This window comes from Chanodichthys erythropterus, chromosome 1 (genome assembly GCF_024489055.1).
Source record: "Chanodichthys erythropterus isolate Z2021 chromosome 1, ASM2448905v1, whole genome shotgun sequence".
Classification (NCBI taxonomy): Eukaryota; Metazoa; Chordata; class Actinopteri; order Cypriniformes; family Xenocyprididae; genus Chanodichthys; species Chanodichthys erythropterus.
This window is the reverse complement of record NC_090221.1, coordinates 38,271,741-38,291,740: the sequence shown is the minus strand read 5'-3', so window position 1 is coordinate 38,291,740 and position 20,000 is coordinate 38,271,741. Positions and strand designations below refer to the sequence as shown.

General features: G+C 41.0%; 1 protein-coding gene across 1 annotated transcript in view; it reads left to right on the top strand.

Annotated features, from left to right (window-relative positions):
• Positions 1 to 20,000, top strand: part of LOC137036236 (cohesin subunit SA-2) — a 27,590-nt gene that overhangs the window by 4,062 nt on the left and 3,528 nt on the right. Inside the window, exons 8-24 of the mRNA XM_067410302.1 lie at positions 2,166 to 2,363; positions 2,449 to 2,547; positions 3,162 to 3,241; positions 3,450 to 3,557; positions 3,651 to 3,735; positions 8,187 to 8,289; positions 8,360 to 8,460; positions 14,276 to 14,368; positions 15,300 to 15,392; positions 15,729 to 15,929; positions 16,446 to 16,513; positions 16,662 to 16,749; positions 16,897 to 16,983; positions 17,273 to 17,365; positions 18,929 to 19,085; positions 19,471 to 19,607; positions 19,892 to 19,993. Coding sequence (XP_067266403.1) covers positions 2,166 to 2,363; positions 2,449 to 2,547; positions 3,162 to 3,241; positions 3,450 to 3,557; positions 3,651 to 3,735; positions 8,187 to 8,289; positions 8,360 to 8,460; positions 14,276 to 14,368; positions 15,300 to 15,392; positions 15,729 to 15,929; positions 16,446 to 16,513; positions 16,662 to 16,749; positions 16,897 to 16,983; positions 17,273 to 17,365; positions 18,929 to 19,085; positions 19,471 to 19,607; positions 19,892 to 19,993 — 1,893 coding nt within the window. The remainder of the gene's footprint in view (positions 1 to 2,165; positions 2,364 to 2,448; positions 2,548 to 3,161; positions 3,242 to 3,449; positions 3,558 to 3,650; positions 3,736 to 8,186; positions 8,290 to 8,359; positions 8,461 to 14,275; positions 14,369 to 15,299; positions 15,393 to 15,728; positions 15,930 to 16,445; positions 16,514 to 16,661; positions 16,750 to 16,896; positions 16,984 to 17,272; positions 17,366 to 18,928; positions 19,086 to 19,470; positions 19,608 to 19,891; positions 19,994 to 20,000) is intronic.

The following is a 20,000-nucleotide window of genomic DNA, read 5'->3' as shown; positions in this document are numbered from 1 at the left end:
GGCATTTGTTATAGTAATGGTATAAAAGTTCGGATTGGACTTGTTTGTTCAGCACATCCCACAGATGCTCGATTGGATTGAGATCTGGGGAATTTGGAGGCCAAGTCAACACCTCAAACTCATTGTCGTGCTCCTCAAACCATTCCTGAACCATTTTTGCTTTGTGTCAGGAGCATTATCCTGCTGAAAGAGCCACAGCCACCAGGGAATACTGTTTCCATGAAAGGCTGTACATGGTCTGAACAATGCTTAGGTAGGTGGTACGTGTCAAAGTAACATCCACATGGATGGCAGGACCCAAGGTTTCCCAGCAGAACATTGCCCAAAGCATCACACTGCCTCCGCCGGCTCGCCTTCTTTCCCATAGTGCATCCTGGTGCCATGTGTTCCCCAGGTAAGAGACGCACACGCACCCGGCCATCCACGTGATGTAAAAGAAAACGTGATTCATCAGACCAGGCCACCTTCTTCCATTGCTCCGTGGTCCAGTTCTGATGCTCACATGTCCACTGTTGGCTCTTTCGGCAGTGGACAGGGGTCAGCATCACCCTGACTGGTCTGCAGCTCCATACGCAACTAACTGTGATGCACTGTGTATTCTGACACCTTTCTATCAGAACCAGCATTAACTTCTGGAGCAATTTGAGCTACAGTAGTTCATCTGTTGGATCAGAACACACGGGTCAGCCTTCAATGAGCCTCGGCCGCCCATGACCCTGTCGCCGGTTCACCACTGTTCCTTCCTTGGAGCACTTTTGATAGATACTGACCCAGTCGTCTAGCCATCACAATTTCATCACAATTTATCGCAAAATGTTATAAATGTTATTTATTAAACATTTAATATTTAATGGGATTAGATGATTTGATAATTGCATTTAATATATTACGCCATCAGTAAAACATATGTAATTGTAAATGGTGTTTTCATGCATTTGGACTGAGTTTTCGCTGCATTTACACTGTTTTGACAAGCAGGTGTCACCAGCGTGTGTTTAGACGAGACTAACTGATTCCCTGACCGTCCAAACACATGAATATGAAGCACACGATTTGTTGTCTGTTTCTAAGCATCTAGTCGTAACTTTCTAACACCGCATCATTTCACACTGTACACATTTGGGTTAACATTGCAATCCTAATCCTGCTCCTGGTAAAAAGCACTGTTAACCCCGCTTCTAAATTACAAGTGTGATACGTTCTCTAAAAAGAAAACAAAAATAACCCGGGGTTAAAGGATTAGTTCACTTTAAAATGAAAATTACTCCAAGCTTTACTCACCCTCAAGCCATCCTAGGTGTATATGACTTTCTTCTTTCTGATGAACACAATCAGAGTTATTAATAAATATCCTGACGCATCCGGGCTTTATAATGGCAGTGAACGGGACCAACGAGTATGAGCTGAAGAAAGTGCCTCCATTCATCATAAACGTACTCCACACGGCTCCGGGGGTTAATAAAGGCCTTCTGAAGCAAAGCAATGCGTTTGTGTAAGAAAAATATCCATATTTAACAAGTTATAAAGCAAATATTCAAGCCTTCCATATTCAACTTAGAAAGTAAGTGTAAGCGTTTTTCTTAAAATTAGTACGTTTTTCGCAAGAAGGCGTAGGACATGGCGTAAGCATTTTGAACTGTGAGAGGAAGATGGTCTGGAAGTCTGGATGCGTCAGGATATTTATTAATAACTCTGATTGTGTTCATCAGAAAGAAGAGAGTCATATACACCTAGGATGGCTTGAGGGCGAGTAAAGCTTGGAGTAATTTTCAATTTAAAGTGAACTAATCCTTTAAGGGCTCTCTGAAAAGCCCTTTTGTTTAGCTAATAGTGCCCAAACCCTTCTGATACATAGGAGCTATTATCTTTGTGTGTGTGTGTGTGTGTGTGTGTGTGTGTGTTTACTACACTTGTGGGGACCAGATGTCCTCACAATGATAGTAAAACCTGAGATCAACTACATTGTGCAGACCAGCCAGCAGTCCCCATGAGGGAAGTGGTTTAATAAACCTCATAAATAATGTTTATTTGAAATGTAAAAATGCAGAAAGTTTTCTGTGATGGGTAGGGTTGGAATATATAGTTTGTACTGTATAAAAGTCATGTCTACAGGGAATCCCTACAAGTATAGAAAAACAAATGTGTGTGTGTGTGTGTGTGTGCAGCTGCTGGAGCATCAGGAGGATTTGCGCTCTCTAATGAGCGGGATCTTCAAGGGTGTTTTTGTTCATCGCTATCGGGACAGAGTTCCTGAGATCCGGGCCGTCTGTATGGAGGAGATGGGCGTGTGGCTCAGAGAAAATCCCGTCCGCTTCCTCAATGATGAACACCTCAAATACGTGGGCTGGATGCTGCATGACAAGGTGCAACAAGCAGAAAACACACACTGATGATCAGATCTGAGTGCTTTTACAATCACATATACAAATCATACCGTGTGTGTTTCAGCAAGCGGCTGTGCGGCTGCAGTGTGTGGTGACCTTACAGAAACTGTACGAGGAGAAAGACTTCATCAGCCGATTAGAGCTCTTCACCAGCCGCTTCAAGGTGACAGAAGGCTTTGGAGGCCTGTTGAACTGTTGAAGTGCCGAGACTGAACCTGTACAACAGCCGATGACAGTAAAAGATCTAAGCAGATGTGCAGTATGCCGTGTATTGTTGCTCCAGTCAGTCTTAATGCTAGAGGATTCTGTGCTTCAGACTTTCATACAGCGGTTTGTAGAGGCTTCTTCTCTTTTCCATCATGAGCACAGAGAGAAAGAAATCATTTGAAGCACAGAGACTGAATCTTATGAATGTAAAGAAGTCAAGGAGCCTCTACAAACCGCCGGATGAACGGCTTCAACAGGTCTGAATAAACTGTCCGGCAAAAGGAGGATTTGTGATCAATGCATGGAGAAAATGAGTGAATCGCTCCACCTTTAGGGCTCAACAATCAGATTTATGTTTCTTTTGGTCATTACGATATTCACAAGGTAAAAATCATGCAACTCTGTGCCGAACTGGCACTACACGCTCTCATACTGACCGCAGTGGCTCATCCTCATTTATAAACCCTGAATATGAAGTAATATAAAGTTAATTTATAATGTTATGGTGCAAGTGCTTCTCGGGGATCTAGTGCTGATATGGATTGGGTTAAATGTGGTTTCTCTGCTCAGGAACGGATCGTTTGCATGATCCGGGACAAAGACTCAGATGTGGCTGTGGAAGCAGTGAAGCTGTTGCTGCTCATTCACCAGTGAGTTTTATCCTCACATGACTGACAGATCAGTTGGAACCACTTCATTTGGTTCACATTTAAGATGAATTGTATTCAGACTGCTTTGAGTGTGAATGCTACTGAACGGGACATGTGCGTCTTTCCTTTAAGCATCAGCATTGATTGTACACGTGTGTGTGTGTGTGTGTGTGTGTGTGTGTGTGTGTGTGTGTGTGTGTGTCTTCAGGCAGACAGAAGATGGCCTGACTGAAGACGAGTGTGCTGCTGTCTATCCGTTGGTTTTTGCCACACACCGAGGTCTTGCCTGTGCAGCCGGAGGATTCTTGTACCACACGTATGTTCCGCTTCATCATCACATCATCATCATCATCATCATCTCTCCAACACACTCGTCACGGACTGTCATGTGTTGTGATCATGTGTGCAGGCTGTGCAGTGTGTTAGACGGCCACTCAGACAAACGCAGTGTCTCTTTCCTCCGTTTGCTGGCACATTTCTTCATTAAGAGCGAGGTAAACCACTCGCATCCCATCATGCACCTGCTTCTCGGTGCTTCTCTCTTTCCTTTCACAGATCACATGATGTTGCAGTGACCGTAAAAAGTATTTAGTTTCACTTAAGAATGTATGAAGGTTTTTTGCAATGACTTTCACTGATTGGTGTGGATGTGATTTTTAGTGTATGTACCTGGAGGAAACTAGCATGGGCGTGTTCATTTCATACGGGTGAATGCACTGATCATACAAGCATTAATTGTTTCTGGAAGCGTGAGTTAGAGTTTCGCTTCAGCCCTTTAAATCAGGCACAGGCAAAAGATCTATTCAAGTCATCTTCTATAGTGCTTTTTACTAGTGTTAATTCCGTTAACGAAATCTATGACGAATAATGTTTGTCAGCATAGTTTTTTCCCCTGACTGAGACGAGAAGATGATGACAATAATCGGTCCATTAAACCATAACTGTGACTTCATCAACATGCAATATTTACGAGACTAAAATGTAGTTAAAAGAACGAAACTTCACCAAATTTTTATTTTTGTTGAAAAAAAGAGGAGCCAAAACATTTCAGACTGCTGTACAAGACTCTATTAGGCGAGCGTTTATGTCTGCGGTTGCCAGATATCAAGAGCTCAAATCCCCCAACCAGAGTTTTTCTGTTAAACGGATACGTGCTCCGATTTTTGCTTTATGTAATCTGGCAACCATTCGCACATGCGCCATGATCTGAAAAACCGACATCTGGCAAAGCTGTGCTGGAGTTCAGAGATCTCCATTTGATGTATTCTGCTTAAAGGTGCTCTAAGCGATGTCACACGTTTTTAGGCCAAAACATTTTTTGTCATATACAGCAAACATCTCCTCACTATGCGCTAGCTGCCTGTCCCCTGAACACACTGTAAAATAAACGCTCTCTCTGTAGTCGCCACAAGCTCCAAAAACAAACTGGTGCAGCCTGGACCACGAATCATAATAAACACGCTCCAGCCAATAACCAACAAGAATGATTTTAAATGCGTGTTCATGACTGTTTCAGGAAGCACAGATGGGAGGGGAGGAGGAGGCGGAGGGAGCATCTAGCTAGCCTCTGTTTTGTTTGACAACACTTCGAACGTCAACAGGAAGTTACTCCGCTCAGGATCGCTTAGAGCACCTTTAAATGAAATGTCTGTTCTGTCATGGATCTCGACTGTATTGTTTGCGATTGTACTTGTTGCCACGCAAACTCTGTGAGGCAATCTGTATGGTCTTTTTTTGACGTTGGGTTAATATTGAATTACTGTTAGTAATTTCTCTGTTATAATATTTGAGAGTAGGTTTTTGTTTGACCAGTTTTCATAATGTAGACAGGGCGAGTGTATATCTAAGCCTTTGGTGTTTATTTAGCTTAGGCTATAATTGATAGGCTTTAATAAATCTGTACACTAGATGAGGTAAAATAGACCATGCATATGAATCGATATTCTGATTTGTGTTTGTTGGTGAAAGAGCAACTTCTGAAGAAATGTAAAAAAAATAAAGTTTCCCAAACAACAATCAGGGCAATTAAAATGGAGCAAAATAATAATTTTTTTAATATAATTTTAACCATTATACAGTATGACGAAAATGTGTATGTTTCCATTGACTAAAACGAGACTAAAATGCTCAGACATTTAGTTGACTAAAACCTTGTCCTGTTTTTGTTTACTAAATATGATAAAAACTAAAAGTTACAGGACTAAGACTAACGGCGGTTTCACACCGGCAGCAGGAGTGTCACGTGAGCAGCAGTGAAGCGGGGGTTTCGGCGCCGAGTCTATTTTTGCTGCGCTACCCAATCACTACCCAAATCAAACCCGAATCGAACCCGAGTTTGCTTTATTTTTTTTACAGAGTTTGCTGTCTTGTAAAGTGCACACGGCAGATGATGTAAAATACAAAGCTTACCTCATTCATGTGCAGAAATGGATGACACAAAGCTTTTATTTATTTTTTTTATTTATTTTTTTACGTTTATATATGCAAATGTTGTATACCTCCCCATGTTAACAAACTTTCAAGATTATCAAGTTTATAAATGACCAACTTACAAAAACAAATGTATAGCTGTCTTTGTAAAGAAATGCTCACTTTATGTGTAGCTTCGAGACGCTGCTGTGACGCTGTACACATGCTTGGCGTGTGAATACTCGCGCGTCTCTGCAGCTGCAGTGATGTAGTTACACTAAAGCCCCGGGTGTTCTTCACTTTCCGCGCATGCGGTCGCTTCCACGAAACTTTCAAAGTATACTACACCATGGATGCGCGCGGATGACTGCGTTAGACACATGCACAGTACAGCTTTTTCTATGCTCTACAAGATATCAGAGGGCAGCACTGAGTCTTGTCATCAACGGGACATTCACTGCGCATAATCGGAGAAGAAAAGTAGTGCATCCTTTCCCATATTTTTACTTATCTCCCTCCATGAATTTGCCGCCCTAAACACGTATTTGTACTTTTTCAAACATGAATTGTACAAATGTGGGTACTTTCTAACCTCTTCACACAAACGCTGGTCAAGTTCGCCGTCCATTGTCGTGTTTCTCTCTTTTTTCAAGCGTGTTGTTGTTGTTAAACCGGTCTTTTTACACTCTTCTTCTTTTCACGGCTGAACACAATACTGTGCGTATTGCCACCTAGTGGACTCTTCTATACTGCTTGCGCATGCGCTGTTGCACATGGACTGTCCGCGCGGTCTCGAAATTTGGGCTGTACGCGGCCGGCCGCAAGCCCTCCGCATGAATCACTTACGCTGTAAAAGTTGTTAATTATTAAAGTGCCCCTATTATGCCCTTTTTAAGGTTCCTAATATTGTTTTCTCATAATATCCATTTAATTTCACCTGAGTTTTCAATGTTTTGTAAACGATTAATTAGAAGCAGTTCAAAGAATCAGTCTCTCTAAACCCCTCCTTTCCCTGAGCTTACACTGCTCTGATTGGTCAGATGGCCCAATCTTTTGTGATTGGTCTACTGCACACACCGTGTGCCCATTGCCATAACTGAATGACAGCTATCAATTAGCAAAACATTGGTTTGACACTGCTGAAAACCTCTAACATAAGATAAACATTTAGTCCAAATGTGTACACTGACTTTTTTGTTACACTATTATAAGAAAAATGGCTATATCATTGTTTGACATTACAGTGGGTGTTTACAGTTTACAGAGAGAATACTTCAACTAGTTAGTGCTCCATCCTCCATCGTTACTCCAAGTAATAAGACAGACAAGCTGCATTAATCGACACATTTAGACAATATTGGACACACATCTGAATAGCAGAACTACAGAAACGTGAGTTAGCCGGTTAGCAGGAGACAGAACAGGGTGTACGTTACACAATATAACATGCAAAACTACGAATTTTAAACGATCACTAGAAAATATAAACAATTATTAATCATACTTACTGGCTGAGATTCAGAGGAGCAAGCTGGTCCAAATGAACTGGGCATTGATTCATATTTTAAGAACAAGCGTTTTGTGAATCCTCTGTTAATCTCAGAGGTTTGAGAAGCAGTCGTCAGTAAATTGACGAGAACACAACAAAAGATTGTACTGCTGTGGTATTGTTGAAAAATTAATTTTCCCTGGCATCTGTGGGCGGGCAATATGCTAATGTTTCGTTGTGACATCACAACAAAACAGCTTGGGATTTGTTTTACAAACGACTCGTTTAATTGACTCAGAGTCGACGCTTACTTTTGAGTAATAACTGTATATACGGTGCATTTTCAGATTTAAAACTTTGCAGGATGTTTTCATTCACTTAGAGCTATGTTACACAATAGATGTAAGGTACTTTTCAAAAATCCATAATTGGGCCACTTTACTTTAGGAGCCGCTTAAATGACACCTTTTTAACTGAAAACAGAAGTCTATAGTCTGTTTATGTATGTGCGTTTGAATGCGTATGTGTGCAGACGCTTCGTCTTTCTTTACAAAGTGACATTGCCAAATTACTTGTCTGGCCCGCATAATACAGAAATATTAGTCGTTTCCGCTGATCAATGTGATCTATTATAATATAATAAAATATTTCAATTGCATATGGTTAAAAATATACCCACTAAACTTACAAAGCCTAACTTAAATTCAAGCTCCCTTAAATTCAAATAAAATGTGAACAAGCACAGCGACTCCATCTACAGACGCCCACACATATCCCTTCATGCTTCAGAAGACGAAGGATGTTAATAATGGATGTTTGCCATAATTTAAAGATTTCATAAGTTGCCATATTCATAAGAACTTCTTCGTCTTAGTTTCTGCCTTTATAAATCCCGGTTTGTTCCTCAGAGTTTTGATGTAGGATAACATCCATGGAATTTCAGATTAAATCCGATCGTATGGGCACCTGGTGTTCACGTTCTTCACTGTATGTTGATGTTATCTTGTCGTGTGTATTAAATGTCTTCTGTGTGTGTGTGTGCGTCAGTATCACGATCATACTGCGTATCTAGTCGATAGTCTGTGGGATGTTGCGGGGACGGAGCTAAAAGACTGGGATGTGATGACATCACTATTGCTGCAGGAAGGTGGTGAGTCAGTTTCCAATCAGAGTGTCTTGCTGACTTGAGCTTTATTCAAACACAGGTGTGTGTGTTGCAGGTGTGGAGGATGAGCTGGAGAGCACGATGATTGACATCGTGATGTGTGCAGTGAGACAGGCTGCAGAGGCCACGCCCCCCACCTCCCGCTCGCAGAAGAAGGTGAGACAGAGTCAGACAGACACCTGCTGGTGTTAACGGCCACACTGCACAGCTGGACTATTAACAGTGCCATCTTGCTTTTTTACAAGACCTTAAAGGGGTCATGAAGAGCGAGTTGCATTGTTTTATTGTTTTATACTGTTTCCTGGGGTGCACTTATAATGTTAGTATGCTTTTTACATCCAAAATTGTCATAATTTATAAATAAAAGGCATTTTTTCCTACCCTGATCATAGATGCAAACTCCTCACCTTTAGGTGAGAATTCACCTTTTTGAGATTAAAATAGGTCACCTAGAATGAATGAAATCATGAGAATCGCACCTTCTCAGTTGTCAAAAAAAAAAAAAAACTCAGACATCCTGGCTTTGCACCACGTGCAATGCTCCTGGGATTAGTATCGATATGTAAAGCTTGGGACTGTTAAGAAGTCTGACATGGATTGTTGTGTTTTCACTGTTTCGAATGTATTTTATTTTTCCAAATGCAATTTGTATAACGCTAATGACATTGCCATTTTGCCAACGAATACAACTTTAGTTGAACTCTAGTATACTATATTGTCATAACGTAATGAAACGGTTTGCTTTTACACACACAAGATGTTCTGTGCAATTTCTTAATGACAGGGTTTGAAATGAAGACCTGTAAAATGCGGGTAAAAGCCAATTGTGGAGGGTAACGATGTCAAATCAATGTGCTAGGCAATTTGGCAGGTGTTGTTTCACAAATTATGTTCACTCAATTTGCTGGCGAAGTTTATATAATAAGCGCAGCATTAGCGCACATACTCAACTCATAAGTCAATATGAATATTAAATATAGCTATAATATAAATATAGTCTTTTTGTTTTTTGGGGGGGCGGGGGGTATGGGATGTCTCGCATCTTTCTCACCTTTTTCACCCCAGATGTGTTTGCATCCCTGCTGATTTTTAGCCTCTGATTTGAACGCTCTGTTATAAGGGGCTGACATCTTTCCATTTGAAATAGCCAAGTATTACTTTCTGTTTTAGCGCGTTTTTACTATTACAGCTCTCAAGGTTATCTAATCGTGAAAAGTGTTGCATTACATTCAGATCTATGCCATTATATTTAGATTGTGGCATGAAAGGTTGCAGAGATGAACACTGTAGCCGATCACAGACATGTTGAACTCATGAAAGCAGTGACCTCGTCATTGCAACTCAGTTTCTGCACACTAACAAATGCTTTCATCTTCACTAACAGTGCAAACGCGATAAAACTAAAAGATTCGTTGAATAAAATGGGAGTTTTGCGCGTCAGTCCCTGATAAACTCGCACTGTTTGATTGACAGCTCCAGCGATTGCAAAGGGAGCTTTATTTGATTGTTTTCTATATATAATTTAATCACCGTTAAATAACAGATTGTTTTCATCCTATTAAGAGAAACAATGCAAGTTTACGTTTAGTCACAGGTTTGATTTACTGACACACAGACAAAGATCACCTGACTGTACATGAATCCAGGCACTGCACAATATTTTGTAATCCTCGACGGCATGTTTATTGCTTGGTAGCTCGATGCGGTTTAACATAGGCCTATGTTACTTAGGCTACCTATTCTATTGCATGTCATTTGTGATTCGGTGGGCGGGGCTAAACAGGCATGGATGAAGTAGGCGTTGATCTTCTTCTGCGGTGCTTGCTGCCCTTTGACGTCATAGATCCCCACTTTGTAAATCCTTTCGTTCGCTGGGTCTGGTGTCAATAAAAGCTTTTCTTGGACTAACAAGGAAGTTTTCAGCTCTAAAATTTACAGGATATTCTTATAGTATGATGACCTCTTATGTCAAAAGCTCAAGCAAAATTTGATTGCTCAGTTCATCACCCCTTTAATGTAGGGCTGCATCTAATGATTATTTTGACAATCGATTAATTGATTAATCAATTAATCAGATAAAATCCAAGGGTAAAAATCTATTGGGAAAAAGAATGTTATTCCACATCCACAAGGCTATGAAAACAGTGAATGTGTCTATACATTCGATGTTATACATTATGCACAAAATAGTTGATTATGGGGGCGTATTTCAACCGATCCAGGAAAGCCCTCAATTGGATAGACCTACAACCAATCAGAGCTACAGAGTAAGTGACGTATGTTGAGCGACACATAGTTGTCAACAGAACTCAACTGCACACATGCTGGAACTAGTAGAAGATGAGCGTAAACAATCTTTGGCCTGCGCTCTTTGATGACGTGGCTGATTACGTTTCTGGTGATAATCTGTCAATCATCGCCCTGACAAATGTGATTGGTCCGAACAGTTTCTGTTCGGGCATAATTACTCCTCTACGGATCGAGTCCAGACCGAACTCCCCGACCTCAAAATGTTGTGGCCGTGGCTAAGTTCGGCTGGCATCCAGGCTAGGTTTTGCCCTATGTTATAAAGCGGAAGGACAGTTTAAATTGCTATATTCACTTGGTAACCCTTTTCAATAAGGTTTCATTAGCTAACATTAGTTAAAGATGCCCTAGAATAGAAAATTGAATTTACCTCGGCATAGTTAAATAATTAGAGTTCAGTACATGGAAATGACATACAGTGAGTCTCAAACACCATTGTTTCCTCCTCCTTATGTAAATTAGATTTTTGCTAGAACAGGCGAATCTCAACATAACACCGACTGTGACGCAACAGTCAGGATTATTAAAGGGTTAGTTCACACAAAAATGAAAATTATGTCATTAATGACTCACCCTCATGTCGTTCCAAACCCGTAAGTCCTCTGTTCATCTTCGGAACACAGTTTAAGATATTTTAGATTTAGTCCGAGAGCTTTCTGTCCCTCCATTTAAAAATGTATGTACGGTATACTGTCCATGTCCAGAAAGGTAATAAAAACATCATCAAAGTAGTCCATGTGACATCAGTGGGTTAGTTACAAGTTTAGAATTTACAGACTGTAAACAAAGCTTGGGCGCACCGCACCAGATAACACGTCAGCAGCGTCTTTACTGTCTGGAGCAGAAGGGGGCGGTGATGCACCAATAAGCTGGATGCCGTAAAACAGGAAAGAAGAAGAAGCAGCGTCACTGCGGAGTCGTGAATGCGGATTGTAGACCCGGAAGAGAAGACAATGCTGAATAAATGCTTAATAATAGTTTTTGTTATTTTTGGACCAAAATGTATTTTTGATGCTTCAAAAACTTCTAATTAACCCACTGATGTCACATGGACTACTTTGATGATGTTTTTATTACGTTTCTGGACATGGACAGTATACCGTACATACATTTTCAATGGAGGGACAGAAAGCTCTCGGACTAAATCTAAAATATCTTAAACTGTGTTCCGAAGATGAACGGAGATCTTACAGGTTTGGAGCAACATGAGGATGAGTCATTAATGACATAATTTTCATTTTTGGGTGAACTAAGGTGCCGTTCACACCGAACGCGTCTTTGCATCTAAAAACGCGAGACGCGGCGCTCAGGAGTGGTTTTAAAAAAAGCGCAGCGTAGAATGCGAGGATCTCGAGACGCGCTTTTGAGACGTGAGGCAATAACGACAATAACGGAAATAATAGAAATAGGCAAACAGCAGAATTGACAGATACAAGTTTTGACATGGAAAAAAAGAAAATAAGATAATAATGAGCGCCCCCCCCTCCGCCATGTTGCCGTCATATAAAACAGTTGTCATGCCAACTTGCTACTGTAAACAGAAGCTCGCAACGTTTGCCCCGCCTCCGAGTTTTTCTGATTGGTACACTGTTTTGGGACTGACATTGATGAGCGGCGCTGCGTGTAAAAGTTGAAATTCTTTTAACTTGACACGGCGTCTTAAAAACGCGGCGCTCATGTGAGAGGCGCTGCAAAAGACGCGAGACGCGCGTGTAACGGTCATGCACGTCCGTCAAGCGCGTGTTTACATAGAAAAACAATGGGAAAGTAGCGCATTGGAATAGAAAAATGCGTTCTGTGTGAACGGCCCCTAACCCTTTAATATTTACGCCCCCAATATTTGCATATGCCAGCTCATGATCAAGGCATTACACAAGGGCAGCCAGTATTAACGTCTGGATCTGTGCACAGCTGAATCATCAGACTAGGTAAGCAAGCAAGAGCAACAGTGAAAAATGGCAGATGGAGCGATAATAACTGACATGATCCATGATATCATGATATTTTTAGTGATATTTGTAAACTGTCTTTCTAAATGTTTCGTTAGCATGTTGCTAATGTACTGTTAAATGTGGTTAAAGTTACCATCGTTTCTTACTGTATTCACGGAGACAAGAGCCGTCGCTATTTTCATTATTAAACACTTGCAGTCTGTATAATTCATAAACACAACTTCATTCTTTATAAATCTCTCCAACAGTGTGTAATGTTAGCTTTAGCCATGGAGCACCATCAAACTCATTCAGAATCAATGTAAACATCCAAATAAATACTATACTCACATGATCTGATATGCTGCATGACGAACACTTTGTAAAGATCCATTTTGAGGGTTATATTAGCTGTGTGAACTTTGTTTCTGCAATGTATTCTAGAGTTGCGAGCTTGGGGGCGAGAAGCGTGAGGATTTAATGGGGCAGCAGCCTGAATCTGCGCTTTTATAATGGTGCCCCAAAATAGGCAGTTAAAAAACTGAATTAAAAAAATAATCTATGGGGAAACATTCAGTGGACACCTTAGACTTATATTACATTATATTACATCTTGTGAAAAAGCATTCTATGGCACCTTTAAAGCAGAACTCAGTAAGATTTGCGAAGCTCCCCCTACAGGTTCCTTCAGTGAATCACACTGTCGTAAATACTCCAAGCGCAGCTCTGGACTACAACAACTGCAACGCTCACCAGCGCAGTAGTTTTGCAAATACAGTACAAGATATCTCGATGGAGGTGGGTAATTTTCGAAATTGTCTTATAAAGTCATAATATATACATTGTTTTTGATTTGCCGTAAAGCATTTTGTCACTCTCGCGTGAACGTGAACATGAGGCGAGATTGTGTCGGGTCGGCGCAGCTCAACTCGCAAGTGCTGTTTTCTGGCGTAGACGTGCCAGAGGGGGTTAGTGCTCGCCTCAAACACACCACTACAAGTCAATTAACCATCGTAAGGACTTAGAAAACTATTGATGAAGATAAAAAAGTTACTTAGTTCTGCTTTAACCTGAACTAAGAATGAACAATACTTCTACAGCATTTATTAATCTTAGTTAATGTTAATTTCAACATTCAGTAATACATTATTAAAATCAAATATTGTATTTGTGAACATTAATGCACTGTGAACTAACATGAACAGCTGGATTTTTATTAACTAACATTAACAAAGATTAATAAACACTATAACAAACGCATTGCTCGCACTGACAAATTTTCCAGCAATCCATGTTTTCTCAGTTATACATTAGGGGGTGCTGGTGGTGAAAATTAAAAATTATAAATAAGCACAAACTGTTATCAGGTAGGATGATTTGCAGAAACTTACATTATCTCTTATGAACTGTCATTTCAACTCCTTGCGTTTTATATATCCAGTAGCATGTTGTTATCCCATTACAGTCAGTTTAATATTATTACTTGCACCTGACAGGCCAAGCCATGTTAAACGAGATGCTGACGAGTTTGTGCTTAATATGATGCGTTCGCATGCTTTTCCCTCATGCTGCGTTTCTGATGCGTTTTGTCCTTAGAAATGCGTTATTCACTGCTGTAAAGTGAAATGCATGGTGGATGTTTTCTGTTCAGACTCGATTGAACTATAACCAAATGCGTGTCTCATTCATCGTCTCGACAAACGCTAATGTGTGTGTGTGTGTGTGTGTCGTAGACTGTGACAGCGAAGGAGAAGCGTCTGCAGGCTCAGGAACGAAGGCGCATCACTAATCATTTCATCCCTGTGTTTCCTCAGTTACTGGCGAAGGTGAGTCTTCCAGTGAATCCATCATAGCATCCTGCTTTCTTTGAAGTTTTTCATTGTTGATCTCAGACATGATGATACAGTTCACACAGAAACATCTCTTCTGTAAATGGAGCTCTAAAGGATTTATTCATAGTGGTGACACTGGAGAGATTATTGTTTCTGCCCCTAAGATTTAGATCATCTAGCACACATTTTAACGGGCTAGCAATAGATTACAGCGTTAAGCTGCCCAAGAAAAATAAACCATTAAAACGCATGGCTGATTTCTGTTTGAATGGATTGAAGAGCGAGATCATGCCGCGGTGTGAAGAGACAGGTGTGCTGTAAAGGCCCTGACGCACCGAGCAAACGCCGTGCGTCGTTGAGCGTCAGCCGGCCCAGTGTTGCAGTGTGTTCTGCATGTTAAATTGGAGCCGTCGGTGAGAGAGAGAACTCTGATTGGCTACTCAGCTTAGCGAACGAGTCTGTTTCTTACCAATGAGGTTCATTCTCGTGTTACGCATCACTTGTCTGAGGTTTGTTCTCCTGCATCATTCATGTTCGGTTGAGCATCTGTTTATGTTCTCTGATCAGTGTTTATAAGTGAATAAATAAAAGCCTAAATTCAATCTGTTCATCATATAAAGTGATCGAGTCTCTTCAGAAAATTTGGACTAAACTGCTCAATTCATATGGATTAGTTTTATGATCTCTTGATGAACTTTTTGAAGCATCAACAATCAAATTGCAAAAGCAGTCTTTAAACAGACAGACATCTCTCAGATTTCATCAAAAACATCTTCATTTGTGTTCTGAAGATGAACGAAAGTCTTTCGCTGTGGAACGACTTCAGGGCGAGTAATTAATGGCAGAAAATTAAATTTGGCATGAACTAACCCTTTAAGACTGAGAGACGTGATGCAGTCTTTAAACTCCAGTGTGTTTGTCTCAGTTCTCGACAGATGTGGGGAAGGTGAGCCGTTTGCTCACCGCGCCGCTGTATTTCCAGCTGGAGGTTTACGGCACATCCGGACGCCTGGAGAAAGTACGAGTTCCTGATCACTGACAGTATATTTACATCTATTCATATATGTAAAGGCCTTGTGCATGCCTGAACGGTCACTGCGATGATTGCATCTGAATCTGTATATTTGTGTTATTGACAAATGACCTTTATGAAAGTTTTTTAGCGTTGGGTTTGAATTCAACGCATGTATAAGGGTACAAAACTACAAGTATTGTCAGTTATATATGTATATTCTGAGATGCATTCAAGTATATATGCAGATAAAAACGAATAGATGAAGAGTGCTCATTTCTGAGTGTTTGTGTGTCCCTGTGAGCTGCAGTGACCCGTCCGTCCGTCTGTCGTCTCTCTCAGTGTCTGGATCTGCTGCTGTCTCAGGTCTGTGACATCATGCTGAAGCACCGCAAGGACTGTGTGCTGGAGGCTTGTGTGCGTGTGTTGTGTGCGTTGTGCAGTGATTGTTACTCGTTCTGTGGCCGCGTGGAGAGAGCCGTCAGTCAGCTGCTGGATTCAACCGTGGAGAAGTTCAGCACTAACGTGTCTGAGATCCTGCAGGTACTGAATCTGAATCCTCTCAACACTGTCCAGCTAAGAGTATTTTATTTAAGTATTTTCTGTCCCAGCTTGATATGCAGAGATAACTGTAAGTCAGCCATTCATTTTCTCACAGTAGCTCTTTCCATCCAAATTTAACTTATGCATAAAACTACAATATTGCATAAAACATTAGCGAATAAAGCAGCATTTCCTTCCCATGTGTTCAAGAGAACAAAATCGCCACTTCCTGGGAAACTGGTGCAAAATAACAGTAATAAAATGTAAGTTTCTTCAATTGGGCTCTTTTTTCCTCCATCCTAAATGGAAGAAAGTCACATGAGGTTATTGTTGCACATCGAGGGATTCATTCGCTAAAATGATCCACCTCAGTTGAGTGCACAAGTTTTTATGCACATTTTAAGATTTTAAGTGCAACTTTGTGTTGCAATCCAGCATTTTTATGCAATATCTCAACATTTGCTTAAAAAATGGATGTAAACAGCATTGGTTCATAAGTGTGTTTGCGTTCCTCAGGGCTCGGCTGATGAAGATGATTTCTACGGAGCTGCTTCCTCTCTAAACATACTTGCCATCTTCAGCAGGTGTGTGTGTGTGTGTGGGGGGGGGGTTTATGGGTGCATGTGTTTGATTATGTTAGAATAGAGTTGAAGCATCTCAACAGTGTGTGTGTGTGTGTGTGTGTGTGTGTGTGTGTGTGTGTGTGTGTGTGTGTGTGTGTGTGTGTATCAGTGCCAGAGATATGACAGGAAGGGACCTGTTTGAGTTCTGCTTTCAGCTGCTGAAGATGGGAGTGGAGACGAGAGAAATCAATGAGAAGGTCCCAGACACACACACACTCTCACACACACATGTATGCACATACTCACGCTCTCACACACACACACACCCCCAATCAAACACACACATACGCACACACTGTCTTATTATAACACTGTGAATTGTGTGTGTGTGTGTGTGTGTGTAGCTGATGGTTCCAGCTCTGAAGTGCGCAGCTTTTCATCTGTTCTGGAAAGGAGTGGCGATCACAAAACACACCGCAGCAGCACAGAAGGTGCGTCTGTCTCTCCGTCATGTTCATGTTCAGAAGATTCAGACCTGATGTGGGAGTTAGGGTTAGGGTTAGGTGTGTGTGTGTGTGTGTGTGTGTGTGTGTGTGTGTGTGTGTGTGTGTGTGTGTGTGTGTGTGTGTGTGTGTGTGTGTGTGTGTGTGTGTGTGTGTGTGTGTGTGAGAATCTGAACGCTGCTTTACGGTCACGTGTGCTGGAGCTGAAGATGCTTTGTGTCTTTTGAAGAGTTGCTAATCTTGCTAATGTTGGCTGATCTCATGCCGTGTCTGTCAGGCTGAACTGAAGCGTGTGCTGAAGTCTCTTCACTCCTTCTGTGTGGTTTGTCAGAGCTGTCTGTCAGCGGCTCAGAGTCGCATCAGGAACCAGGTACGGCTCTCTCTGTCTTTACGTCCGTCTCTCAGCAGGCAGATGTTTTGCGCACATGTGTTTTGACAGGCAGTGAATCAGATAGAGATGATGATGAAAAACAATAATAATCCAAAAACAGCCATAACTGACAGAATGTGCACTGTAGCACGCCCATGAAGGCAGACCGTGAAAACATTTAATCATTCAAAATCTAACATCGTCATATCGCTCACCGCTAGACTCTCGTCATCATCTCGACTCTTCTAGCTGCAATCGAACCTCTGCAAATTATCCAGACTGTCAGCATGACATTTTTCAGTTATTGTTAAGTGAAAACCTGTTTCACTTGATTCTACTTTAAACCATCACTGCGAACAGCACGCCTCTGAAGTGTCTCAGCTGAAGGAAATAATGCATTACAGGGCTCCAGGCTGCTCCTAAATATTAATTTGTGATTGATATTTTTGCTGAGGTCGCCACTGGCGACAATACAAATTCACATGTTATGACTGTAAAATGTGCGTGTTCTGTGACCATCATGTCATTTGTTATGTTGACGTAATTAAATGAGATGCTGCTTGTGAAAGTTTCACTGAGTTAGAGCGCAAAAATCTGAAGGGAAAAATATTCGCACACCAAACCGACGCCAAAGAACTAGCTCTGATGAAAGCCGAATGTGTTGTCGCCTGCGTCAGTGCAAAAAAGCTGCGTTTGAACACCATTCTGCTCCTGCGTAAAGGAGACCACTGCCTATTTCTTCATATAAATTCATTTGTATTTGTCATTCAAAAGGGGAAACGGGCTCTGCAGATACACCCACAATGCAGCGCGTGATCATGCTGATCACTTTCATTATTCCACTCCATCATGTTCATCAGATCAATTTAAGGTCATAAAAAGTCTTCAGTACCTATAATGATCATTTTAAGGCGTCTTATATTTTATGGATGGAAAACAAAGACTGAGAACATTATTTGACATATTAATCAATATAAAAATTTTACTAGCATCAGGGTTATTATTTACTAAACCATTAGAAAACATTTTTCATTGCTTGAAATAAATGTTAATACTGAAATATAAATTTATACAAACTAAACAGACATGTTTAAAAAATAAAATAAAAAATAAACTTAACAAAAAATGAAGGCAGAGAATATAAAAATCTAATCAGATTCAAAATATTAACAAAAATTATAATAGTGAAAATAGTGAAAATTGAAATTAATTCCCCAGAAAAATTACAAGATGAAAATGCTGAAACTGTAAAGGGGAGATATAAACACAACAGGATGATTAAAAGTAAGTGATTCATTGTTGTGTGGCTCTAAAAAAAAATATTTGGCGCTTGTTTTTCCCCCCTATAGGAGCCAATGGCTCCTTCATGAATTTTTTTGTCTGGAGCCCTGCATTATTTATCGGTTTTAGTAATTTAGCCTAATTTTCCTATTGGGCCGATAACGATAACATTAAAAATGAGCATGAATTGGCCAATATATCGTGCATCTCTAGTTGATTCATCTTGTCAAACATCATTCAGAGCGTGTGCGTCTCATCGAATGCCTTGTCGTGTTTCCGCAGGCGTTTGTGTGTCTGTGTGACGTGCTGATCGTGTTCGGCAGAACTGAAGGAGACGGTTCGCCGCTGCAGCGCTTCAGTCTTGATGAGTCTCTCAAAGCAGAAATGGCTTCTTTCATCATCGATTACGTCTTCAGTGACGCTGACAGTGAGCTGAGCGGTACAGACTGAATCTACCAAATCTGAAGAAAGACACTCGTCCCTTAAGCCATTTTCCCCCGATGTAACACTAGATGAAAAACACACTCGTACACACACACACACACTTGTGCGCACACACACACACACACACACACACTTGTGCACACACACACACACACACACACACACACTTGTGCACACACACACACACACACTTGTGCACACACACACACACACACTTGTGCACACACACAGTTTTGTCTTCTCAAGCATTCGTGTTTAATGAGAACATTCGTACTAAATTATTTACGCTAATTTATCACACTCTCGTTCTGCATTTGACATGAACATCTTCATCACATGTAGGTTGGTGACCAATAGGTTTAATGATGATTGTGCTGCAGGTGAGGATGAGGATGAAGAGATGAAGATGGCTGCTTTGCTGCAGAGGAGGAATCAGTTGGCTGGATACTGTAAACTCATCATATACGGCGTCCTGGAGCTCAGAGCCGCCACAGATATACTCAAATACTACAACAAGGTGTGTGTGTGTGTGTGTGTGTGTGTGTGTGTGTGTGTGTGTGTGTGTGTGTGTGTGTGTGTGTGTGTTCATCACTTACGAAACACAGATTCTGCTGCAGCGCAGCTCTACAGAAGATAATAGTGTCATTATTCAGATCGGTTCAGTTCAGGGTCTGAAAGCAGCTGGTGAGACTCGACTCTTCTGTTCTGGTGTTTATTTGGTCCGTCTGTGTTGTTCGTTGCTTCTGCTTGTATTGTTATTCGTCAGTGACTTCAGATAAACAAAGTTTATTTTTTCTGTAGTTCTACAAGGATTACGGTGACATCATCAAAGAGACTCTCAGCAAATCCAAGATGATCAGCTCCGTGGAAAGTGCCAGAACTGTGTGCTTGTGTCTGCAGCAGGTGTGTG